The 27,056-nt window shown below is 46.5% G+C and overlaps 1 protein-coding gene across 8 annotated transcripts in view; it reads right to left on the reverse strand.

The window, feature by feature from the left end:
• Positions 1-7,631, reverse strand: part of TMEM131L (transmembrane 131 like) — an 81,813-nt gene extending 74,182 nt beyond the window's left edge. For all 8 annotated transcript variants that reach the window (XM_034064620.1, XM_034064621.1, XM_034064619.1 and 5 more), the window contains exons 1-2: positions 7,489-7,631; positions 7,072-7,142 (exon numbers count right to left, since the gene is read on the reverse strand). In XM_034064620.1, coding sequence (XP_033920511.1) covers positions 7,072-7,142; positions 7,489-7,612 — 195 coding nt within the window. In that variant the 5' untranslated portion in view covers positions 7,613-7,631. The remainder of the gene's footprint in view (positions 1-7,071; positions 7,143-7,488) is intronic.
• Positions 7,632-27,056: the final 19,425 nt, after the last annotated feature.

The raw sequence follows: 27,056 nt of genomic DNA on the forward strand, positions 1-27,056 counted from the left end.
TTGAGGTTTCAGCTCATTTCACCAAGACAAATGGTGACCTAACATGGCTGCTCCGTTATTTTTTCCCCAAGTGTTCACTTGTGTTCCCCAAGTGTTCACAAGTTTTTTTCCACTTATACAAATACATCTATACAAAACTCTGCTCACTCATACAATTTCAATATAAACCAATCAATTGTCCTCAAACTACAGCGAGACTATTTCCTCCACCTTCAAATTACAGACCCCTATTAGTAACTTTCATTAATGAGCACCTGAGAAAATAGGATGCAGAATGCCTTGAAACTCAGATCATGTGGTAACACCAAAAGCAATGGCAAGGTACCATATTCCAATAGGAACCACAAGATCCCAAACCCAGATCTCATCAGTGATCAGCAGCACATAAAGAAACCAGAGCGCAGAAGCTTTAAACACAACAGCTTAGCTCAGTTGCTGGACCAGAGCAATTTTTGAGACATGCAGTTAACACACTGTGCCAGCTTGCAGTGCACAACTAACCACTTTGAGCTGTCCACAGAAATGAACTCAAGCACTGGTTCAATGAGCTCCCTGCAGGAAAACCATTTAAAGCAAGCAGGTAGCTGCTCTGAACCAGCCAAGATCTCCAGGAAAGCTCTAGGTACAACTCAAAATGGAGCATGTTACAGCCACCCAATCGGTGCTGATGAAACCAGGGACAACTTTAGGGAGATTAACATTTTTCAGGAAGAGGTCACAGTTATCCTGCCAGGAACAGCTGGCAAGTTTTCCCAGCTACTGCTTCTGGTTTCACAGCTACAGATCCTAGCAATGAAAAACTATGGGGGGCAGCAGGGAAAAAGACTTTTAAAATTAAATGAATGCACCTTCCACCACCCCTCCTACACATTTCCCATGTAAGTGCATCACGGAACAGGCCCCAAGTCACCAGCTTTGACTCTTGCTCCTATTTGCACTACATACTGGAAACAGAGAAAAGAATCACCTGCACAAACACTGAACATCTTTCCACAGGCTTCAGATGCTTAAGCAGACCAGGCAGCCCTACTTGTATACTCAAAAAGGCACAGGATTTCTGAACACTTGAGCTTTGTGCAGCTGGGGGAGGGGAAACTGCAACCATACTAAGGCAGCAAATATGGTTAATAATAATAATATTAACAATTCACACTATAGTTAGAATAATGACAATATGGCTAGTATTATCACAGCTCTTGCCAAAAGCTACTAGATGTATCTAAACGTCAATCTTTTTGCCACAAGCAGCTCATCCAACAGCAGTAGCAAAGCCTTCGCCATAGTATAACCTAATCTGCAACTAGACTGACAAGTTAATCTGAGGATTTGACAATCTTTCTGTATGCATGCCCTTAAAGAGTGTTTGGAGACACCATGGTAATTGCCCAGGATCTGCAACATCACACAGCCCTTCAGCACAGACCTACTTATCTAGAGGTCCTAGCTCCTGCCCCTCATGATCATCCAGCCATCTCCTCCAACAACCCAGCTAAGCCTTACTGTCAGACCCTACAGGTAGGGCACAATATAAACCCAACTTCTCAAGGCTCCTTTTGAACTTCAGAACCTCAGTACATACCAAGCAGAATTAGAAAACTCCTCATCCACACCCTCCAGAAACAGCTTCTCTGCCACAAGACGCTGATGAGCTATCCTCATTTTAAATGGCTTAACTCCTCCTTTAAAAGGCTTAACATCTGCCAGGCATCAGAAACCTGTGTCTCCGTCATTGCACAGTGCTCATCCTTAACACTAGCTATCTTGCCACTTCTCCTTTTTGCTTTTTCTCAAGCAACAATGACAAAAACCACCCCAGTCTATAATGCAGCCACAGCATAAAAGATCAACTGTGCAAGAAAAAAAGTAATTACAGAAAGAAAAGTCACCCTTGACTCTTAAGCATGCACAGAGTTCCACATCTTCTCTCCTCCATATGCCACAGGCTACAGTATACTTACACTAGGATTTAACAAGGCAAACCTTCTTAAACTATCATAGGACCAGACAATAGTACAGGGGGATGGCAGAAAGGGAGCAGCTCTGAAACTAAAACACAGGTCCCAGGGGCCTAATCATGACACGAAAAAAAAATCTGCTTCCTCCAAACCTCATCCTGAATACGGGCACGTGCTTATCTTTGTGCTTGAACACCCCTGAAAGTGCCCCCCTCTCCTGTCACAGAAGTGTTAAGAGCCTGGGCTGACAGCTTCTGCATAATCTGCATGGCCAACCAGCCCCAATTCCTATCAGCACCATCCAGAAGCTCAGCTGGGAGGCTGAAGGAGCCCTTTAACAGCCCAAAGAGGAACCCAATTCCCACCCAAGTCTGTCTCGGGCTTTCACACAAATTGTGTGCCTTCCAACAAACCCTGCTTTGAAGTCAGTGACTCCGTACATTTAATTTGTGCATAGCTGATGGGATGCGCCTCTGTTAATGACATACTGCAGTGCTGCATATCTCAGATACATAAGCAAGATCAAGGTCTTCATCAGCTTTCGAAACCACCAGAACAATTAACCTTATTAGCCCCTGAGCTGCACTGAAGAACAGGAACTCAAGATGAGTTGCTACTACATGGGAAAAAACAATAATCTTTCAGAACTGAGCAGAACCTTTAAAGTGAAAACCCAGGCTGCAGCTCTGTATTTGCCCAGCATCTGTAATAATACAGCAAATATTGTGGCATCTTTCTCTTAATCCAAAATTCAAGAGCCCTAAACAGTAAAATGAAATATCTGTCACTGTAATCTCCTATCTGCAAGCAAACTGAAACATACACAAGGCATTCCTCTAATGAAACATCTCACTCATCTCCTACATGCATTGTGCAGGAATGGTAGAAAACCCATCACAGCAGACAGGCATGGCACTGACACCAAAAAGAGTTTGGTCTATGTTGCCTTTGATGACTTACTGTCATTTTCAATCATGACATCAAGACCTCCAATTTAACCTTCATTTCATTTTAAAGTAGTTCCTCCCTCAAAAGTGAAGAGGCTGAAAGAAAAGTGCTGCATGCCCTGCTCTGCAGGTAGTACCCAACCCACCTGCCCATGCCTTCAGATGCTCACAGCAATCACCCACACAGTGCTTCTCCTTTCATACCCTTGTGGCAGTGGAGGCAGCAGGCCCCGTACCCTTACTGTGCTTTTCATTGAGCTCTTTCCTCTCCAGCAAAAAAAATATAACTAATTACCTTTCAGTTTGCACTGAAGTGCTCCACCATGGCTGCTCCTATTTGGAGCTTTTTCAGCCTTTAATGGTGAAGGGCTTAGGTGTCAAGTCCTACACAAAGGAGCTTTTTTACCAAGCATTTTACTTAAGGAAGTATGAACAAGTTACAAACAAACAAGCAAAACCACAAAATTATAAGGAGTCTGAATAAAAACCACAACTGCTCTAATCAAGCCTCTCACACTTGAGATTTTCTGTGTCGAAATCCCACTGGTTTTCCAAGCATCTCCCAACCATCAGGGCAGGCAAGGCTCTACACTTCTCCACAGTGAGGACAAATAATGGGAAGAAAAACAAAATCAAAACCCCAGTCACCCACCACAGGAACATTTGCTATAAAAAGGAGTTCAAGGCAAGGAGAGCAAGGTGACTACCTCACACTTCACACCACCTTCAAAGAGAAAGTGGACCTGGGCACAAAGAAATACGGATACCACATCTGACTGGGAAACCCAGCCTGTCTCAAAGCAAAAAGGGAACCCAGGAAGAAACATTAAAATGCTGGAGGAAGCTGCAGACCAGTGGAAGACCATCAGTATGCTAGATACAGGCAGCTGCTCCTCAGCTCCAGCACGCAAGCCCACGCACACCCTTCAGGCTCGGCTGTGGAGCAAGAGCAGTAGGTGAGCCATCCCCAGACAGCTCTGCAGGCTTCAGGGGAAGCCAAACTCAAAGAATCACAAGCATAAGGGGGTAAGAAAAAAAAGGAAAGCACAAGCACGTGTGAGAGGGAAGCTGGGAGGGGGCACGCGAGAAGCACAAACAATGAAAGGGAAGCAAGAGGAAACAGAAGGTAGAACAACCAACCAGGGTGGAGGCACGGGGGCCCTGGGCGGCTGCGCTCCAGCATGCAAATTCATGCAGTTCACATAGACAAAGCGATGCTGCGAGAGGCCTAGAAAGCAACTACAAATATTAAGATGCTTTGCTTCCCCCTCCCTCGTCTCTTAACACTACGTCTTTATTTGGTACGTGCTCTTGGAACAAAAGCATGCGCTGGCAACCTGACGGCTGAATGGGCTACCAACCCGTCCAACTTTCACCCTCAAGTTCTGCAGGCAGCAAGGAATGCTCAAAACTGCTCTGTCACAGGCAGCTGATGATGAATGGAAAATAAGATAATAGTGCAAAGTCATGTCAGAAAGGGAAAACATCCATCAGGCAGCATTGGTAACCCACCAGAAATGAGCAAAACAGGTGAGCAGACAGAGCATATCCCTGCCTGGAGCCTGCAACACACAGGTTAGAGGGAGACGCTTTGGGAGAGGAGCATGCACAGTTCCCTCTCCAGATTTTTCACTTGTATATGCAAAATCCTTGCCCTCCTGTGCCACGCTCCCTCCTACCCTCCTCCAAAAGGGAACAGGAAGAACCAGATCAAGAAACCACAGCACTTCCAGTTCCCAAAGTCTTCCCTGAGACCCATCTTTAAATACATGAATGAAACAACTTTCAGATATTCCCTATCAAACAATATTTATTATCCACCCAAAAGCAAGGAAGCTCTTCCTCTTACTAGACCCTCATCATCGCATTACCACTGCTGTATTACACAAACACTAGGCAACAACCCTCTGTGAGGGTTTAAGTGAGAAAGTCTGGTTTTGCAACGAAGAGAATATGGGCAACCTCCTTGTACAAGTCAGACAGACCATTTTACTTTAGTGCAGACGTGTAAGCAATAAACCTCTTGCAGTTTAAGCATCCCTCTAAAAAAGAAAGGGCAGTCAGGGGTCAATGGATGAAGTGCTTTCCCAAGTCTCCAGCATCTCTGCTGATGCTCCTCACCAACAGGAAGAGCCACCCCAGAGGATGATGATGCTGAACTGCTTTCCTGCTTTCGGGACCTTGCAGACACCAGAGGGGATCGATCGTGGCAGCGTGGGTAATCCTCGACTCCTTGGGCACTCAGGGAAGAGCCACAACCAGCAACCACAAAGCAATGCCATAGAAACACTCCATGGAAGGGGTGCTAAAGGGTCCCTTGCCGTATCTGCACAGGCTGAGAGGTCTCCTTTTGTTCTCCCTGACAACTAGAAAAGGCAGCTACAAAATCAGCCACAGACACCAAGCCCACAAGGTAACAGAAATCTGGGCATCGGGCTTGGGCCTGGAACCAAGCTTTGGTCTTAAAACTGTGTTTGAAGAGCCGAGGCTCTTCTTCTTCAGCTTGAGCAGTCATGGATGCATCAGATGCTGTTGTGGTCCCCAGGCTAGGAGGGGAAAGGCATGCAAAACAGCTGATGCACCATCAGTGCTCAGGAAATGGTACATCTGGCTTTTAACATCCACCTTGTATTTCAATGAGCCTATTGCAATTTTCACTCCTCACTCCATCGCAACTGAAACCAGAAGACCTGCTCTCTTTCCTGCATACCAACCACAGCATCTAGAGAAACAACAGAGGAGCAGAGCAGCAGCCTCAGCTTTGCCTTTCATGGCTGCAAGGACTCGGCAGGACCATATGCTCAATCACGCCAAGTTCATGGGCCATTTGTGCCTGGTTTTCCTTCAGCCACACCACAGCTCATTTTTATGAGGATGCTCAAGAACAAAGTGTTTTCCAAGTGGACCTAATCTCCTCAGGAAGTAAACATCCCGTCATCAGTCAGTTGCAGCTTCGCTATGAGAAGTGACTATAAAGGACTGCATTACATGCTTCCACATCTAACGCATCTTAAGTCTTCAAGGTAATGAATGCACAAGCAAAAGGTTGAGTTCCTTCAGCATCCTTGGGCACAGAGACTGCACCTTCCCTTAGCTACTGTATTGGCACCAGGCAAATTCTGAACAGTGTAACATATATATATATACATATATACACACATGTATATATATATATATATATATATATAAAATCCTTTGCATATACAGTAAGTGACACTTTCATAACACCACAATACAAAATACTGGGCCCTGGTAAGCAGCATCGATCGTTAGCTCGCTGAGGAAAGAAACAACATTTCTGCTCTTTTTCCCTAATGTTAATAGGTATCAGCGGTTGAGCACTAAACAGAGAATGATATAATGGCTTAAGAGAAATAAATTACCCTCTTTTTCCTCCCTCACATAAGATGATGTCCCCAGGGACTGCTTCTTCCCATTTATGAGCCTGGTGCCTTGAAGTCTAGGAAGGCCCAGCTCAACATATGGCAGAGTCCATGAGTGCAAGTTAAATGACTGCCTCAAATGCCAACAACTCCAGACCCGCACAGCACCCCTCCTCGCTCACCAGCCCACCCCTGCCTTTTACCATTGCGGCTCCTCTTACCAGCACAGAATGTAATAAACCTCATTAGCGCTCAACAGAGCAGCTGAATAAAACAGAACTGAGCTAGGACAGGAGAGGGACAGTATCAGAAATGATGTGTCATTTGGGGGGGGCTGGTGGGGGGGAGAAATGGCTTCACCTGAGCAGGTCTGAGATAGAAATGCAAAATACACGGTATTCCTTGTATGAACATCCAGTATTTACCGTGCACTATTGCATTAATTAAAGAAAGGAGGCACACAGAGAAAATGGGGGGAGGGAAGGGAAGAACACTGGGGAAGGGGGAAGAATAAAGCCTCAGAACCCCACCGTCATTCTCAGCCCGGTAACGGCAACGCGCGGGGAGGGGGAAGCCGCGGCGGCGACGGGGCTGTTGCGTGTGACAACGGGCGAGGCCGCCCCCGATCGCCCCCCGCCGCGGCCCCACACCCGCCCCCCAGCCCCACACACTCCCCCCCTCACCCCGAGGCCCCGTAATGGCTCCTGACCCCCCAGGTCTCATCCCCACTTCACAGCCTTCACCCGGGCTCCAACCTCCCCCACCCCCCCCCAAGCGCCCCCTCACCTGTGCGGGCAGCAGGAGCTCCCCCTCCTCGGCCTGCCACAGCTCCACCACGCCGGGGATGGGCTCGATGGCTGCAGGGGCAGAGAGAGAAACCGCGGGTGGGCCGGCCGCGCTCGCAGGGGGCCAGGAGGCCGGAGCCTGCAGGCAGCGATGCGGGGCCCGGCTGACACCGGGGCGGGAGGAAGGGTGTGGGGGGAGGCTGTGAGCCGCGTCCCGTCTCCCTTTGTGCCCCCGGGCTGCCACCACGGCAGCCGCCCGAGGGACGGGCGTTGGGGGCGGTGGCCGCTCTCGCACACCCGAGGCGGGCAGCTGCTGCTGCTGCTGCTGCTGCTACTGCTGCTGCTGCTGCTGCTGCTGCTGCTGCTGCGGCGGCGGCAGCGGCGCCCCCCGCTCCCTCCCTCCCTCCGGTGCGCTCACCTTGCCCCTGCGCCTCACCGGGTCGGAAGCAGGGCAGGAGGACGTGGAAGACGCCAAGCAGGAGGTTCATGGCGGCGGCCGCGCGGCAGTAGCCGCTCTGCTGCGGGTAACGAAGCCCCGCCATGCCGTGCCGCGCCGTGCTGCAGCTGGGCGGGGGCGCGGGGCGGGGCCGCGGGCACCACGCCGACACGCCCAACGGCACGCCGCGCGGCTGCGCGCTCCCGAGACACGCCTCGGGCACGCCCCCTCCGCCCCTCCCTGGACACGCCCCCCCGGGCGGCAGCGCCGAGCACGTGGCGAGGGGCCGGGAGCGGGTGCCCGGACCCGAGGAGGCTCCGGGGTCCTCGGGGAAGGACAGTGCCGAGTCCGGGTTACGGCCGCGTTTGTGTGTGTGCGGATGGGGCGTGGTTTGAGGGGGGAGCAGGAGCTGCCGGCACCCTTTATCCTGTGCGCTGACATCGGTGCCATCCCTTTCCCCGTGTGGGATGTGGGAACGCCGGTGCTCCCCTGCTGTTTCAGCGGGAAAAAGAGCGAAGGATGGAAAGCAGGGTGCAGCGTGAAGGCGGAGGGGAAGACACGGAGAGGAAAGCTGAATGGAGGGGGGAGGAGAAAAGAAAACTCAAATATCCCTTATGATCCGGTGTTCTGTGTGTGCAGATGTTCCTGGGAAAAGTGCTGCCAAGTCGATACACGGTTGGGAAAAAGAAACAGGTGGAGAGGTTTATCAGCCTCAGTATTCCTTGCTGCTTACCAGCGCTGTGCATCAGCGGATTTCATCTGCTGTCCTTATCTGTTCGGGTTCTCAGTAACTGGCCCGGTGCTTGGTGGGTCTCTGATGGCTGTGGCGTTTATAAAACACAAGTGTAGAACAAAGCCCAGCAGAAGCAGCATGTGCTGCTTGCACAGTCTTAACACACATCTCATATGCCCTTCTTAAACACTTGTCCCTTTTCCTCAAAAAATAAACCCTCAGATGCTTAAATTACAGGGGAAAACAGTTGTTAAACAAGTTCTGCAAACCTTGAGAAAAACAGAAAGCAAATAACCTGCTAACAAGGTTTGCACAAGCCCAGAACTGCATTTGGTTCTCTCCTTACTGATTGCACATAGTAACTCACATAAACAATGGAAACACAGTGCTTACTCACTGAAGGCTCATAAATAAAGCCAAGCAAGTAACAAAACCCATTTTCATCTCTGGACTGAGACAGCATATGAGCATATGAGACCTTGGTCTCCATCAACAACGGGATAGCTACCCTATGCCTGCTCCGCTTAGCAGAGAAAAAAAAAAAAAAGCAGGAAAGCTTTTCCCACCCGGAAGCCACTCAGGTTTGGCCAGAGGTGAGGCTGGCCTGCATGTGGGCAGCACACCTCTCCTCCTGGCAAACACACTGCTGACCTGCTCCCAAAAGGAGAAGACTTTGGTGTCTGCCAGCATTGCACAACAGCTGACATACGGTGATGCAGTCTTGTTTCCTGCCCACATCCTCCTCTCGCTTTCCTCTCTTCCCCCCTTTTTCCTGCTCTCTGCCTGTCAGATGGGTCTTCTGTTTTCCAGCCTGTCTCTCTGCGCTGTTGCACGTGCTTGCTCATGCACAGGCAGAGGAGTGAGTGCTCCGGCACACCCCATGGCACCCCTCTGCCTGCAGCCCAGGTTGCCCGGGGCTTGCAGAGAAACAGCACTGTTTAAAACAGGAATGGCTAGGTGTTTGTCTGCCAGCAGATGTGCAGCCATGCTTGGACAGGTGCTTGAATAGCTGCTTTAGAGAGAAAGAGGGTTATAACAGCATAAACTTCATATACCACCAAGGGGCTGCATGGCACTGGGAGCATTCTGTGCATTCAGCAGGGAGCTGTTCCTGCCAATTTTTTGTATTGGCCCCAGTGAGAACACCAGTTAAAACCATAGGCTGGTATTATTGTAAATTATTAGCTTTTTCTCACAGAATTTTTAAAAGCCAATGTCAGCACGAACTGAAGGGTTTGCCTGTCTAGAATTGAGTCTAGAATTCAACTGTGTTTTCCATGTCTGCAGAATGAGGTCTGGCTGGCAGTGGGTAGGTGCATAGAGGAAAAGTCTCCTAGGCAGTCTTGAGGCTATTTTAGCTGAAAACAAAGTGTTAGGTGAGAAAAGTGGTCTGACCAGGCCCCCTGTGAAAAGCAAGGGGTATGCTCGCATCTTCAGGAAGGATGGAGGGAGGCTGTAAGGCTTTCCGCAGTCATGGTAGAGGCACCCCAATTCCATGGCACTGCTGAACACACTGCTTTCTGAAGGCCTTTTTGGATGCAATGGCAGTACTGGGAGGAAATCAGGGCCACAACGCAGAACACTGCAATCAGATGGGGAGATACATGTTGTGTAACACACATCAGATGGGAGCGGACAACCTAATTACATTCCCTCTCTTCTGCCTCTGTGCATCCCTTTACCAGCAAAATACACCTGGGACTGTTTTTCAAGTGCAAGATGAAATGAAATGAAATGAAAAGTACCTGCTGCTAATTGCTCTGAGATGCTCCCGAGCCTGCCCCAGGAAAGCCTGGAGAGCTGCCACTCACAGTTCGGGGGCTCAGGGGAAGACAGGGCAGGGATGATGCTGAGTGAGCAGAGCAGAAGGGAAGCCGAGAGGGAAGCTTTTCCTCCCCAGTGAGGATCAGAATTACTTCAGAGGGTTGGAGCACTTCTTCAATAAATTCAGGCTGGGAGAGTTTGGCTTGTTCAGCCTGGAGAAGAAAATGCTCCTGGGAGACCTTAGGGCAGCCTTCTAGTACCTAAGGGAGGCTTACAAGAAATGTGGAGAGGGACTTTTTACAAGGGCATGTAGTGACAGGACAAGGGGGCTTTAAACTGAGAGACGATAGGTGTAGATAGATATAAAGAAGAAGTCATCCCTGGCAGCGTTCAAGGACAGGTTGGATGAAGCCTTGGGTGACATGGTTTAGTGTGAGGTGTCCCTGCCCATGGCAGGGGGGTTGGAACTAGATGATCTTAAGGTCCTTTCCAACCCTAACTATTCTATGATTCTATGAGGGCGGTGAGGCACTAGCACAGGTTGCCCAGAGAAGCTGTGGATGCCTCATCTCTGAAGCTTTCAAAGCCAGTTTGGATGGGGCTTTGAGCAACCTGTTGTAATGGAAGGGGTCCCTGCCATGGCAAGGGGGTTGGAAGTGGATGAGTTTTAAGGTCCCTTTCAACCCAAACTATTCTATGATTCTACAGTTGTAAGAAATGGGATATTTTGGTTTCTCCATGCCAAAACACCTGCCTTTATTTGTCTTGGGTGCACGGGAGGGGCTCCAAGACCTGTGTCCCACCACAACCATTACCCATTGGTTTCTGCCACCCCATTTTCTCTTAGCCATGGTTGGTGGGTTCTGGCCTCACACTCCTCCAGGGAGGTTTTGTATTCCCCCACAGTGCAGGGGGCCTGTGCAGCACCTCCTCACTCACAGCACTGCCTGCAGGAACTGGCATGTGAGATGCAGCCCCTCTCTCTGCTCACATCTCCCTTAGGCAGCCTGGGCACCCCTAACACCACATCCATCACCATCTGGTTGTGCACACATCAGTGCTGCAGCCAACGGCTTTCCAACTGCATCTGACATACATTCACTGCTGCCTCACCGGCGCAACTCAGTTTTATTTAGAGCAGCCTCACTCCTCTAGAATCACTGTGGACCGGGAGGTGAGAAGGAGCTTGGTGTGCAGTGGGGGGAAACAAAGGCTGCCGGCATGTCCCTGCTGGCCCTCTTTGACAGGCCACCACAGTACTCTTGCGTTCCACAGGAATTAGTGACTAATACCGAGCAAATAGATTCATCCCACTCAACCTGGAAAAACAAACAACTAAGACATTTGGATGAGGAATGATGGGAGACGCACCAGGAGGGGATGGTCCTGCCGCATGAACCCCGCATGGACCAGTCCGTGCAGCTCCCTCAGCTACATGCAGATGTGTCAGTGGATTTCCAAAACTTGCAGATCTATTGACGAAGCTGTTTCCAGCTAGGGGAGAGTTTCTTGATGCTGTACACACACTTACTATTCATGCAGAACAAATCCCTGTGCTGGCATACTTTAAGATCTTTAACTTTGTTTTCAACAGTAGGATGTGCTGCTGAAATATTTACTTTTTACTGTTTCCATTGCCCTTGAGTTACAAGGAAAAGGAGCTGAGTTTTACCTGCAGCAGACTGGAGATAGTGCTATAAACTTCTGCAAACCGTAAAGCGCACAGCAATTAATCCAGCCCTAAATGCCATTACAAATCCCCATTACTTTCAGCATGGGAATCACAACTTGCCTTTCAGAAAAGACATGAAGCTTTACAGAAACACTAGGCAAAATTAATTCCTGAAGGAGGTGACCCCAGCAGAAGCTTTTCTAGTCAAAGCATGCCATCATTTCATTTGCAGCCACCATATGCTCAACGTAAGCATACCGGTCACCTATACAGGGGTTTCCATTAGGAACAGTTTGAGAGGTGGTATGAACTGAAGGTGATACTTCTTGGTGTTTTAAACCCTCAAGGAAGTACTTAGCCTGCTCTAGAACATTATCTTCACCTTGCCATCCCCAGCCAGGAAATCAGTAGTGATAAGCCCCATTGGTGTGGGCTGAAAGACACCCGTCCTGGGGTCTGCAGCAGGCTCCGGTGGAGCCCAGGGCCTCTCATTGCCCTCCACAGCAGCTTCCCTGCACTGCTGGGCTCCACTTTATCAGCCCTGTGGCTGTACATCCCCACACCCATCCCACACACCCGGGGTCAGCCCTATCGGCAAGTGCAGTGGTGGCCAGTCCCTGCTGATAAAGCTACAAATCCCAAAGAGAGATTGAGGGGGGATAATGCCTTATTTGGGTCACTTCCTCACCCAGCTAGCTCATTCTTCACCAAAGAATGGGGCAGCACTTCTCCAAACACCCTCTGCTAGGTGACAACATGAATCCTCAGGGGCTCAGTTCCACCCAAGCAGAGCTGAGTCCCACCAACTTCTGCCATGGGCTGTGTGCTCCCCAGAGATCATCTCATGGGTGAGTGCACAGGGCAGAGGAACATAAAATAAAGGACCTGGCAGGGCACAGCCATAAATTTCAGTGCTCCCTGTGTGACAACTGAAGATAAGCAGCCCTCCCTTTTCTCCTGATGCTTGCCCTGCTAGCTTACTCAGCCAGCCAGTTCTCAGGGAGCAGAGCCTCTCCTACCACCTCGGTGTTTGTGTAACTCCCAGTGGAGCAGGGCCATGATCTCCATCGGGGTGCCTCTGCATCATTACAATAATAAAACAATACAGGAACAAGAGTTTCTCTCTTCCCCCTGGTGACAATTACCATCGTGTGCTGCCCGCACCGCATCCCTAGCAAAGGTTTATAGCAAAGCTGGTGAGTGCAGCTTGACCTGGGCTGAGCCTAGTTCTTCTAAAACCTAATTCACGCTGATAAGAGTCCCTGGGACAAAGCCTGCCCCGTCTGTGTAATTAAAGAAGTACAAATTGTGTCTAAAACCTCATGCTGGCAGAATTCTGACCATTAATGACCAGTTGTCACTGCTGGGGCTTGTCAGGGAGGAACCACTCTCATCTTACATGCCCGATGTGGGTCAGCAGCCCATCCATTGCCTGTCTGGAGACGGGAAAGCGAACAGGCAGTGTGGCACTGCCCCAGTAAGCTGTTAATGACACCGTACTCATTACTGTGGATGACAAACATCGTGCTCCTGTTTCTAAGCAGAATTTTTGCCAGCTCGCTTTGACTTCATAGGCTGTGATTAAATGCAGCCAGAAGCAGGGTGCCTACCTGGCCTACTTTCTGTCATTTTCCCCTCTTCATGCATTTTTCATTGAAGAAATCTGCACAGCAAAGCAAGCATCTGTATGATCACACAGAAGACTTGATGAATGTTGGACAATATTAAGTTATTCTAATAACACAGCTTATAAAAGATTGAGAAAAAATGATATGGTTAGGTGAGCTATTCAGAAATACCTGCTTGCTTTAGGATCTCAGATAAGAAAACTATAAATACAGCATATATACATATGTATACAAAGCTTCTCCATGTACTAAAGAAAAAAGGATAACAAACACTTTTATTTTCAAAAGCAATGTTACCATTACCCTATCAAATCAAATGCTAGGTAATTCAAAAAATATGCTGACACGCTCTGTCCTTTCCTTGCCCTGCTCTGCCTACATTTTTTAGCACATACACTGCATGCACTTGAAAGCGTGGTGCATCCTTGCACACAGCAGGATTTTGCAGTCTCCTGCGGGACCCACCATGTTACAATAGCGTTCAAAGCTTTATAAGCTTCATTTAGTTTCAGCAAGCCTGATGGAGCATTGTCTGTGCTTAAAGAGGCATTTAAAACTAAAGCGAAGCTTTGAAAGCTTCAGAGACAATGACGCTGAGCTCCCTAAACCCATGAGTTCACTGCACGGTTTGAAGTGATGGCATCATGTAGAAAACATGACACACTACTCTGAGTGCCCTGCGGTACATAAGCACAAAAGAGAGGGGGAGAAGAAAATCTGGGGCGCGCGTGGAGCTTCTATTGCTGAAAATCACTCCTTTACCAGGGGGAAGAAAAGCATCTTTAATTTTTCCTTGCCCTTGGGATTTGTACCCATGCATATTTACTCCCTTGTTCTGGAATGGTTTCTAAGCCATTGCTATGTGCATTTGTAGGCTGCTGTGAATAAAAGAAAACAACGCCTGGAGTGCACGCAATAAAAGCAAGCAGTGACAAGGCAGCAGTGCTGTGCCGTGAGCAGTGCCATAGGATGTACAGCTTCTACTGCAGCTCCAGCCTGCATGGGTGGAAGCTGTTTGCACATCTCTGAGCTGAGAAAAAGGCTGCATTTAATGCAGAGCTACGCTGTCTACGAGCTGATAGAAATGACTGTAAAACAGGCATTCCCAAAAGCACTGATTTTTCAATGTGTGACCCTGCCTGTCACTGTTTCTAGGCAAGAGTGTGTCATTTGTATAAATACAGTGATAAACTGCACCAGTAACATCTTAAGGCGAGAGGAAAACATCCCACTGAGTCCCAAAACTGAGCATCCACCCTACACATGCCACCTGGCTTGGGCTGTGAAGGTCACTTGCATCCTCAGGCTGCAATGGCTCACCTTGTAGGAATTCCCTGGAAAAATCCTGGTGCTCAGCCACAGACCCCAGCCTCTTGGCCACCTCAGCCACCAGAAAGAGTGATAAGCAGAGGGAGACCTATGTAAAAATAGGAATGATCCATGGAAAATAGCACCTAATGGATCAAGTAAGCTATGTGATAGGATTATAGAATCAACTAGGTTGGAAAAGACCTTTAAGATCATCAAGTCCAACCATCACCCCAGGACTGCGAAGTGTACCACTAAACCATATCACTGAGGGCTTCATCTACATGGATTTTGAACACTTCCAGGGAAAGTGATGCCCATAAGCAGATCAAAAGGACAGTCTGTAGCAAACAGGTATAATAAACACTAGCTTTGTGAAAAGCCATTTGGGCCTCAGTGGGTTTAGAAATAAAACAGTAAAATAGGATTTCACAGCATGACAAATGCTGTCAGTGAAAGCTGGATGCACCCCGGTGCCAAGGCAGCCCTTGGAGAGCCGCATCATGTCTGTGGGCTGCATCTTGTTCTCAAGGTACTTGAAGGTATTTCAATGGGGCACAGATGCAGGCAAAGCTCGATGGAACAAAAAAGGAGATGGTGCGAGCCATGGCGGAGTTACTGTGGGGTTTAATTTTCACCTTCAGTAGCTGTGGAAGGTTTTAATAGGAGTAAATGTAGTTTTACTTAACCTCAGTCCAGCAGAGCTGGTTTTCACTGTAAAATGAGAAAAATAAACTAGTTGGAGGGACATAACAGGCCTGGGAAATTTTAGCCCAAAGGGTTAAAACCTGGTAAACCAGAATCAGTTCGGTATCTCAGTATGCCAGAAGAAATCTTAGCTGTCAAAGATGCAGCAGTTCCACATGCATACAGATGCAGTTGGGGGAGGAAGAGGCACTGATGACATTGAATAAACACAGCACAGAAATAAGAAAGACTTCAAAATACATCCAAATTGGAACCGCTACTGTTTAAAGATTACTTAAACACAGTAAAACATTGCTGTAACTCTTTGCTGAAGTCCTGGAGTGCTACTATAACAAAAATAAACCTGCTGATAAAATATTAGAGAGCAGCAATGCCAGACTCACAGAGAAGTGAACGACTGCTTTGCCCGAGCCATGCTTCAGGCCTGGCTCCAAAGCTGGCTTTGCAGCCCGGGATCAGATGTTAATGGGTCACAGATGTTCTGCTGCAAGAAAAAGAGATTGCATGTGTTTATTTCTTTATGGTACAGGCCAGAGGGCAGTTAGGGGAGCAATTGGAAACCTTCGAGTTGCAGTTACTTGATCGAATAACCAGATTGAGGAAAAGATGCTGTTGTGCAAAGTTATTCCCCCCACCTTCCAATTTTGACCGCAAGTAAGAGTTTCACTTCCATCTGAAACCGAGGGGGGATTTAGGTAACCTAGAAAAACCACGTCACATGCACTTTGTGAAGTACCAAGGATTTTTCATGCCACAGACTTAAGTTCCCCTCTTTCTTTTATATTCACAAAGAACCTGGTGGGGCTGGCTGCTGCCATGCTCAGTCCCAGTGCATCATGATGCATGTGCAGGTCAGGCTCTCCAGCCAGGACAGGGGTCACTGCCTGCTGAATGAGAGCTATGATGAGGGGGCATCACCCCTGGGCATGACTGTCTTCTCGCCTCACCTGTTTCCAGATGAGTAGCACAGCTGCAGCCATCAGTTTTCTTACTGAGTTCCCTTCCCTAGCACCTTGCTGTGAATAAATTCAGTGAGGGGCTAATCCTGTAGGGAGAACAGCCGGAGTACTACAAGGGAGAAAACGAATGTGCCGCTGAGGACTGCTACTACAGTGTTTTCCTGACCATCCCAAAACATTGGCATTTGGCTTTACTCCAGTTAGGGCTGGTTTTAACAGACGACAAGGAAAGGCATTGGCTTGCACCTGGGCTGTGTGGGGAGCAATGAGCTGGGCAGCAGGCTAACACGAATCACTGCAATTTCTCTGACATGGAAATGGGAAGGATGACGAAACTCAAACTCAAGCTCAAGCAGTAGCATCAACAACAGTCCTTTCTGGATGCCTATATTACTTAGATCAGGGAAATCCTAGGCGAGAGTTGACTACCTCATGGCAGATACAGGGTACTGAAGTCCCCTTCAGGGCCCCAGTTGACCGGTGAGGTCAAATATCAGATGTGAATATGGATGCTGCTTCCAAAGATGGCAGGCATGGGTGCCCAGGAGCCACATTGCACCCCTCACCAGATGTGGTTTGATTTCTGGAGCAGTCTCTGCAGAAATCCTTGCCATGTGTCGGATCCCAGAGCAGAGTCGGGAGCAGGGATGTCCAGGCTGCCCTGGGAAAAGCAGAAAGAACAATTTTTGTCTCTTATTCCTGTAGCTGGGGATATTGATGACTTTCTAATCCACTTGCAGATGCTACCTAGAAAAGCATTGCAGAAAAACAGATGATTTGGACATTCTGAAGATTTTTTTTTTTATTTCTCAGAAAGCAATTTTAGTCTTGTTTATTTCTTTTTGCAGAACATCTGCAATTTCCTGCAACTGTAATCGCTCTCATTGTCTTCTGCAAATGACACTGGCACTTGTACAGCCTCCTTCCATATAATTGCAAGTACTTTGAATTCCTGTGGGGAGCACATTTCTGATGTGCAGCGCTTCACCTCACAGCACTTCTGCCCTTTCCCTAGGGATGTGCATGCATTCATCTGCTGTGCTGACATGCCAGGGGCTGTGCCCCTTTTCTCACCAGCTATTCCCAGCAGCACAGCACTTGCAGCTGAGTGGGAAGTGGTACAGCGCCAGGACAGCCTGGATGAAGAGCCATGTGGATCCCACCAGCCACAGGACGCGGGTGCCTAATTCTCTGCATGCCATGCCAAAAATATACCGTGCTGGGTGCCTGAAGGCCATGCAGGGTTGCTTTCCCAAACCTATTGTGTATGCTGGGTGACACTCAACTGCAGTGTTGCTCCAAAGAGCTTGATAAAACATTAAACAGGCAGACCTCTGAACCAGCCTACCCATCCTAGGAAATACCTTTTGGTTATTTTAATGAATTATGTGTTTACATCCAAAATCCGTTCAGTTTCCATCAAGAAATCATAAGATGGCTAACATACAGTATTTCCTTAGATTATGCCAAAACAGCCACCTGGGGGCTGGGTAAATGCAGAAGGATTGGGACTTTCTTTAGGATGTTGAAGGCTATCATACAAATAGGTTACAAATAACACTTTGTGTTTCTGTGTGAAACTGTTAGCCTTCTAACACACAACACTCTGGCTTTGCTCCTGGCTTTCTGAAGCATTATTCCTTATGCTGCTGACTGCACACTTGCACTTACATGTTTGCTTATTTTTTGGCTCAGTGGAGCAAGCAAGTCAGCTTTTCCCTCATTCCTGAGGGATATCAGGTTACAACGAATGTTGTTCTGCTCTTATAAATTTACCCAGTGGCATATTAAAAACACATATTTTCCATTTGGTTTTTCTCCTTGCCAGTGTTGGGTTTAAAGCCACTTTTCTTCTCCCACTTGCTAGGTACTGTTAACAAGCTACTAGCTTATTCCTACATGTCAAAAGGCAGGCAACACAACACACACCCTGTTTAACCCCAGTTGGGGATATAGCCCCTGCAGGTTACAAAAGTGCCATTTTTAAACTAAGGAAATTTATATGGCATCCGTACAGCTAAACGACTTCTGAGTGCGTTATTATTGTGAGGAGGAAGGCGAATAGAGGGGCACAGGGAGGCTGCCTGGCAATGCGACAGCCTCCTGCAGCTGTGAGCATTCCTGCCTGGTGATGGACAGCACGTGCTCCCGTGCTCCCATCACAGGCCCCACAGGGGCTCGAGTCCCTGCCTGCACGGTTGGTACAGTGCCTGCCCCTCTGCCCTGCCCTCAAGCTGCATGTGTGGGGCCAAGGGTGAGCACCCGCTGCTGAAGCTCTGTGGGACGTTCAGGGCCTTTTGCTCTCACTTCTTTTCCATCTTTGAGATCCATTCAGTTGTTAAAACTGAGTAGCAAGTTGAAAGAAATAACAGCCAGAATTATAGTGTGGGCTCATTACTGCTGTGTGATGAGGTCTGCGAGGTGGTGGGTAGCCACCTACCTGTTCCTTGCTCACCACTGCCGTGGCTCAGCTTAGCAGTCTTATCCATGTCCTGGAAGAAAAAAATCAGCATGAAGTCCCACAGGAATTATCCACTACTGCTCCAGCAGCCTGGAACACTGTTCAGCTGCCCAAAGCCCATTATTCAACCTGAGGAGAAGCCCAAATATAACAAGGCCAACATCTGCCCATGGCAGAGGGGTTGGAACTTGATGATTTTAAGGTCCTTTCCAAACCTAACCATTCTGTGATTCTACGATCTGCCAATGTTTTCTTCCCCATGTCTGCTCTCCATGCTATAGAAGGGTGGTTCATCAACCCCATGCTCTCACATCAAGGCACTGCAAACCCATCTTCATGTACAGGGGTAACACCAGGATCTTGTTCTCAGCTATCAAAGTCTTCAGGTCCAGGAGCAGGCCATCTGGCTTTCACATCTGTGTGCATTCATCAGTGCAATAGAACAAAACCCCACAACTTACTAAGTAACTTTTTTTCTTGTCTACTATTAAGTTAAACATTTTGAATCATTAAGTAGAACTCATGCTAATAATATTCTTTCACAGAGGCTAGAAACTCTTAGCATAAGAATCTCAAGAGGCAATTTAATCACTGTTATGAGTACCCAAAACACCAAGAGGAGGGATATATATAACTACTTTTCCTACAGCAAAAAAGGGTGAAAGTTTCAGCCTGAAAATACATTTGTGATTTGGTGATTGCCATGTGTGAAGAACATGAGCTACAGGACTAGAGAGAGAGAGGGACAGTAAATTATATGGATATAAAAACGTGATACCACTCAAGCTAAAAATACTGTTTAAAGGAATTATGTTGTTTCGTGGCATAATATTTTATTTTCTCTTAATTGAGCATATAAAGTTGTAGATCACTACTAGATGCAAACTTCTGAATGGGTGCCTTACTACTTGGATTTATCTGTGGCCATCAATTGCAATTATGGATGAACAAAAACGATTAAATGCATTCATTGAGTAATCATCTTACCAACAGAAACTACATTAAACTGAAAGGTCAAAAAAATCATAGGAAAAAATGTTCTAAAATTATTTATATATTTACATTCTAATGTGATATGCAAGAGCAAGAAGGACAGGCTGGTATTTCTAAAAGGTCATTTTTTTTGTGGAAGTAACCATCAAGGAAAATAACAGAATCATATATTCCATGTGATTCATGGTCCTAGCAACCTGAGGTAAGAGTCTGCATGGACATACTGTAACACTTAACCTACAAAGAGACACATCTAGGTTTTATGCCAACTCATGACTCTTTAGCAAGAGAGCAAGGCTGTCTTTCCTTGCTTTATACAAACATAAGCATTTAATTTACACCCATTCCATTAGGGAAAAATTCAAGATATTTTTTATCCTATTTGGCATGACCAGCACGTGAAAAGAAAACAGAAGATGCAGCTTTCTCAAGGAAAAAGAGTGCAAACTCACCTCTAACTTTCCTGGAAACCCTCCAGTTCCAAACCAGAAACAACATAACAGATTAAACTTAGAATCATAGGTTAGGGTTGGAAAGGACCTTAAGATCATCTAGTTCCAATCCCCCTGCCATGGGCAGGGACACCTCACACTAAACCATATCACCCAAGAATCTGTCCAACCTGGCCTTGAAAACTTGGTAGCTGGTTTGTTTGGTTTTCTGCTTTAAGTAGCTGCAGATAATGCATCTATCCTTCAAAAGCATTGAATTGATGAGGCTGATCCTCAAAGTGAAAAAGGACACAAGGCTTCTGTCAATTCCAAATACAGTTATTCAGAAGAAAAATAAATCTGCTTTACAGCCAGTCCCTGTTGAGATTCCAGATCCTATCCAAGGTATTTGGGGCTTTGAAAACAGCAGGAAGCAAAATGACTTTCATCTAGTTTGCATATTCCTGCTGTATTCAGAACCAGGCTCAATTGCCTCTGCATTAAAGGATGATTTACTTAGCAGAGCTATACCCCGAGCCCCCGGGGCTGTCAGGGCAGATGCTGAAAAACACTCAATAACCTGCTGAGAGGCCAGGAGAAAAAGAGATCGTGTTGTGCTTAAAGCACACCAGGAAAGCTTCAGTTAGAGAAATTGCACTGTGGAATACAATCTTTTGCTTAGTTCACAGGTAAAATGGGAGCATAACCAAGAACTAAAAGAATTAGCAGTACTGTTTATGACGCTAATGGAGATACACTAAGGCTGTTCCCTTGCAGAGGCCAGGCTGCAATAGAGCTGTGCTCTAAGTTGCTTTTGGTGGAGGCACGTTTATCAACAAACTGTCTTCAGTCTGAAAGCTCTCTGGTGCTGCAGAGAGAGTTGCTTTTCTCCATAGCGGGTTGAAGCTGCATCTCACATTTCATTTCAACACACGACAGCTGTTTCTGCAGCAAGACATTACAAAGCACGTGGTGTTTGAGGCTTGTTCACAGAGGCTTTGCATGACTAATCTCTGAGCCATCACAAGCTTTCCTCCAGAGAAGCTCCACAGCATACAGCAGATTCAAGGCTTTGCCTTGGCATCAAGTGCTGCTCTGGCTGAAACATGTCCTGGGACGGAGATATAAGAGGGCATCAGCAAGGAGGAAAAGGCCAGTACCCTGTATCATCCTGCATTGCACTGCCTCCCAGACCTGGTTTGATAAAAAGGGTGTGCGAGTGAAGAAGCTTTAGCTGAAAGGTAAGATGGAAGCCACACACCAAGGATTCTGTAGCACAAATATCCCAGATTTGTACCCCTGAGGCAAAGAAGTACCAATTTCAACTCAGAAGGCAAAAAGGAGTGGGAGATGGAAATTGTGGAGGTGAAACCCAGGGCACATTTGGTGGAGGTGAATGAAGGCAAGAATCCCGATTCCCTGGAGGTGAATAGGGTTCAAGTAAAAAGGGAATTTTACTAGGCTGAGCAGAGGATACCTAAAAAGGAAATTATTTTCCTCCTTTTCATCGACAGAAAGATTGTTCCAGTGACAGAGTTACCATGGAAACTGATTTGGAGAATAACAAGAAAGCATTTATGGTACAGAGCTTATTTTTAAAGGATGGTGAACCGGCAGCATCTCATTGCCCTTACTGGGATGATAACCCGATCATATGGTCTGAAGAGCTAAAGTAACACATTTTAAACTGGCACAGAATAGCATGCTAAATGGAGCTTTCACAGCTTCGTATCACTGTGCCTTTATGACCTTCAAAGCTGTGGGCAGGGGCCTTGAAAGAAAGTTTCTCCCAGGATACAGCTTCTGCCAGCTCGACTGGCACCACATCTCTCAATGAGCAAAAGCCAGAGGCTGGTGAGCACCTCTGCATGAGTTAATTTGATTAACCTGCCATTTTCTTCTGTGTCATTCAGTTTTACTAGGAAGGAGCTTGTGTTTCATTCCCCAGCTGAGAAATGCCTGCTGCCCCAAGGGTTACCATGATGCTGAATTGCACACCTTGGTGGCAAACATTTCCTTCACCAGCAGTGAGGAAACTGCTGATAACAGCAAATAACCTCACCTGTAAAATCTGGCATACACTGAAACAAACACATAACCCCAAACTGCCCGCCTGTGATTTACTCCAGCCAAAGCAGAAACAGGTCATCCTTTGACACTGATCTTGGAGGGGTTTTTGCATTATCCCAGCCCTTTGACTTCAAAAAGCCAGGAAGAGCTGTGACCTTTAAGAAGGGCCCATCACCTTGCAAGTCTGCTCTTTACAGTGAAAGGGCTAATTTCCACCAAGGTAACTCAAGTCCTAAAGGAGGAGGAGGTACTATCTTGCACAGCCAGAGAGTATCTCTCTGCAGCAGGGAATAAAAAGCCATTGTAATAATGGTTATTGCAAGCATAAAGTCACTGGCACCTAAAATTTTCATTCTTGTTAAATGGAAATGAGAGGAAATATGAGTGCCTTGTATATATGCCCCAAGGTTTCCCATCTTGGGAGTAGCTGTGTGAGACTGCAAGTGATCATACTCATCATCTGTGAAGGAAAAAAGTGGGTTTATATTGATCTGGGATTCAGCATGAGGTAGAGATAAGATGTTTTTAGGGTCTCTCTCAACACATAGTGTCAAAACATTGACTTCAGAGTAGAAGACATGAGGTGTTTTTTTTTTCCTTCCCCTCATCCTCAGCCTTTGCTCTGTTTTGTATTTAGTTTCCATTTTTATTGCTTCTTCTAGAACTTCAAATGTTGAGGGACAGGAGGCCGGACACATGCATTATCTGAATTTCAGACTTCAGAGGGAAAGAACAAATGGATATGAGCTCTAAAATAAAGGGAATAACGTTGTACTAGCACTGCCACAAAAATTATCATGCAAGGCTATCAGGAGCTTTTCAGCTTTCCAGACAGATACGAGGCTATTCTCCACACACCAGTAACCAAGGAGCAGTATCTGGGCTCACAGCCACCCGCAGTGCTGGAAGGGGAACCTTGCAGCACAAGGTCCCAGGGACAGCCTCTAACGGCCACAACCCAAGATAAGATGACACCTGTCAGCTGGAGCAAAGATGAGAGACAAACTCTGTGCTTGTGCAGGATGTGAGTGCACAAGTGGATGAGAAAGTAAATTACCCCAACCAGATGTGGATGGTCTTCAAAATACTCAGAAGTCAAGCGAGCTGTAAAGACTTAATCACAGACTGGTTTGGGTTGGAAGGGACTATAAAGCTCATCCAGTTCCAACCCCTCCTGCCACAGGCAGGGACACCTTCCACTAGACCAGGTTGCTCCAAGCCCTGTCCAGCCTGGCCTTGAACACTGCCAGGGAAGGGGCAGCCACAGCTTCCCTTGGCAACATGTGCCAGTGCCTTACCACCCTCACAGTAAAGAACTTGTTTCTAATATCTGATCTAAATCTCCCCTCTGTCAGTTTAAAGCCATTTCCCCTTGTCCTGTCACTACATGCCCTTGTAAGAAGTCCCTCTCCAGATTTCCTGTAGACCCCTTTTAGGTACTGGGAGCTGCTCTAAGGTCTCTACTGGAGAATGTTTCTTTTTCAAGCACACTGATTCTGCTCTTCTGGCTTCTTGGCAAAACTTCTTTCATTTCAGTAAAAGCTGAGGCTGTGTATCCCACCATCATTGCCATTGTCCAAGACACAACCATTGGCATTGGCTTGGAGGAAGCTAATGCTCCTGAAATATATTACCTTCAAAAAAAACCCCACATTGTCAAGTAGATAGGTTGACAACAAATGGTTTCTTTTAGTAACCCCATAGAGCAGCTGCAAGCTTGGTCCTCTGCATTTTTGTATTTAACTGAAAATGATTGCATACACTATTATGGACTAGTTTACAGTGCAAAAGCACTTGCATTAGAGCACAATTATTCACCACTCACTTGCCAAGATAAGCATTTGTTAGGGTTACTATGTCAAAAATAAATTTATCTAGGAAGAGTGAAAGGGGAACTGCTATCAAATGTAGATCTAAGTGTAGCTCTTGATAGTGCTTTTAAGCAGTGAACCCTCCTCCCTCTGGCCCTAATTCACGACAGAGACAAACTAACCAGCAATAATAACCATAAAAAGGCAAAAATGTCTACAAAGACCCATCACTGTTGTTTTGTACCTGCTCCTTACCGACAGCTGGATGATGCTGCTGGGGGGGGGGGGGGGGGGGGGGGGAGGGGGGGGGGTATAGGAGATTGTTGCACAGTAAGTCAGGAATCAGTGCTTTTCATTTATGTTTTTCTAATTCAGGGATTGGGTCCAAAACAGAGGTCAGACAATGCCCACTCCATTGGCTCAAGACTGATGAGGAAAAAGCCTACAAAGAACAAAAAATTCCCAATTAAATTCCCCTTTTTCATTCCCCAAGTTCCTCTCAAGTTAACAGCCACATTTGCATATCAGTAAAGGGTGCTTAACAGGAACCTCTGAATTTCAGTAACTAGCATAAACATCAAAGAAGAATAAGAAGAATGAAAATATGCATGCAACCCCAAAATGCAGATTTTATATCATGCCTACTCAAAAGAGCGAAGGCACATGCCCTACTCAGACATGCATGGCTTTCCTAGGTTTGTACAATCTCCTAATGATTTAGATGGTTAATGATAACGAAAGGGCTCCTAGCTTGGTTTGGGGGGTTTGTTTTGATTTTTGGTTTCTTTTCAGAAAGAAAGAGACAGCTTCAAACATGAGCAAACCAGCTTTGAACAAAACATTTTCAATTGTTTTGGTTTTGAACTATTTGAACTGGTTTCATTATTACCATTCTGTCCGATCTAAGGACAGAACAGTAAACCAGTACCTCTGTTACAACTTTACTTGAAAGGACCAGAAAAAGTTGATGGACTCTGAAGATGGATTTGAAGCTGGTTTGTTCAAAATATCTGTTAAAACAAAACAAAGTACTTGCTGAACCTTTGCCAGTAGTTATACCAAAACCAGAACATATCATCCAGGCTTTTCTTCCCTTTATTTTCTTTAATAGCTGAGGATGCTAACAATAAACACCTCGCTGAAATTAGTGCAGAATAGAAAAGTAAAAATAAAGCTGCTTGCCTTTCACCAGATGATACTGAGACACTCTTTGGAGCTCTTGGTATAGTTTTCTTCAGTGTTATTTCTTACATATCTTTCTCAAATAGATACAATATTAATGACCATGCACTAGCAAATGAGTCTGCTACAGAGCCTTGACTTGGGTTTCTTTAATCAGTGATCTCAGTAACTGACTAACATTTAGAAACATAGTCAAAAGCATATTCCCTAGAGTATATTTTGTGGGGAAAGAAAGCCCACAGAGGACTAGAATTTATTATAATGATTAATTAATGTCCATGCAAAAAATTAATCAAAAAGCATTCCTGCCACTGGATTATGTCTTTGACCAAGTACTGAGTAATAGGGAGGGGAACATTATCTGCCTCAGTAGCCAAGTAATTTCTCTAAAAACTGAAAACAAGATATGAAAAACTGACTTTTATCTTGCTTCAAAAATCCCCCAGAATGCTTGGATCAGCCAGAGGCGTTATTTTGCGTAGCTAGTAACGGTAACGCAGGAAAGCTTGATGTGATTGACTTTTTCCTCTCCTTCCTTTTTTTCTTAACAGAAAGGGGAAGAAATAATTATTTTATTTTTTTTCCCCACTGTAGACTGAGTAAATGAGAAAAACCAAACAATTTTGCACCTCAGCATAAGAATATGATCTCTGGAATGCTACTGAAGCACAGCTTGAACACAGGTGACAGGAACAAAGGTGGACAAGGAAAGAGGTGGATGCCTGTAAGACATGGATTTGGTGTGTGGGTGGTAACTTCACATAAGACAGAACCTCTTCCTCCCCTAGCTTTCTCTAGGAGCCATATTTTTAACAGAGTTTCCTTTTGAGCTTCAGCAGTGGCACAGTTGAATTCCATCACCCCACCTGAAGAAAGGTGCCCCTTGGACTGGTTACAGGATTTACTTCGGAGCTGGTTGCTGGTTGGACCAGTTGGGTTTCTGAAACAAGAGGACAAGCTATTTCAGTTAGAATTAAGCCTTTCATGTGGAAAGGCACTTTGTTTCTCAGGATAACTTGGGTTTTCATCAAACGACTTGAAACAGAAAATTGCCCAGCAGGTATTGCTTCAAAGCTGTTCTCTATAAATACATCACCAAGATTATTTTTTCCAAGAGGAAAATATTCCTGACTAGGTTAGGGTGAAATAATGACCAGATGACCACATTGTCCATAGCATAAGAACTCCTTGTTCACTTGCAGGACATTACAAAGCTTCTGAAGTGACCTTGAAAAGTTCAGTGGTGCTTGTGGTGGTGTTCGCAGTCAATTTTGCCCTTCAGTCTTCTTGACACGCAACCTTCTGCACATGCAGTTTAAAGAGGCAAGTCTAAAGCATAGATGCTTGCCTTCCTATATGGCTGTGCACTGGAAGGTGTGCATGCTGACAGGCATGTCAGCAAGCGGAGGAGTAAGACAGACAACCATCTGTACAGACTGCAGTGCTTTGCTCGCTCAGCCCACGTGGTTTCTGTAAGCAGATCTGAAAGGGAAATGACAGTGGAGGGATGGAGGAGAAACCTCGGAAGGGACAAGGAAAAAAGGAAGCTGAAGAGAAAGGATATCACTGCTGTGAAGCAGATCCCTTAAGCAGAAGAATACTTACACAAGCATGGTATCTAGATGGCAGCTAGAAGAGTCCACTCACCTGTTGACACTGAGGATTAGCCAAGGACTTCAGCTGCCAAAGCTAGCAGGCATGTGCTGTTTCTATAGGCTAGGCTAGACACCTAATTGCTGTCTCAGCAAAGCCCTGTGTAAATTTATAGCACCACAAACCCCTAGACTAATAATCATGAGCAGCAGAAGTAATGAAGTCTGTCTGCCAAGA

This window comes from Melopsittacus undulatus, chromosome 7, assembly GCF_012275295.1.
Source record: "Melopsittacus undulatus isolate bMelUnd1 chromosome 7, bMelUnd1.mat.Z, whole genome shotgun sequence".
NCBI classification, from domain to species: Eukaryota; Metazoa; Chordata; class Aves; order Psittaciformes; family Psittaculidae; genus Melopsittacus; species Melopsittacus undulatus.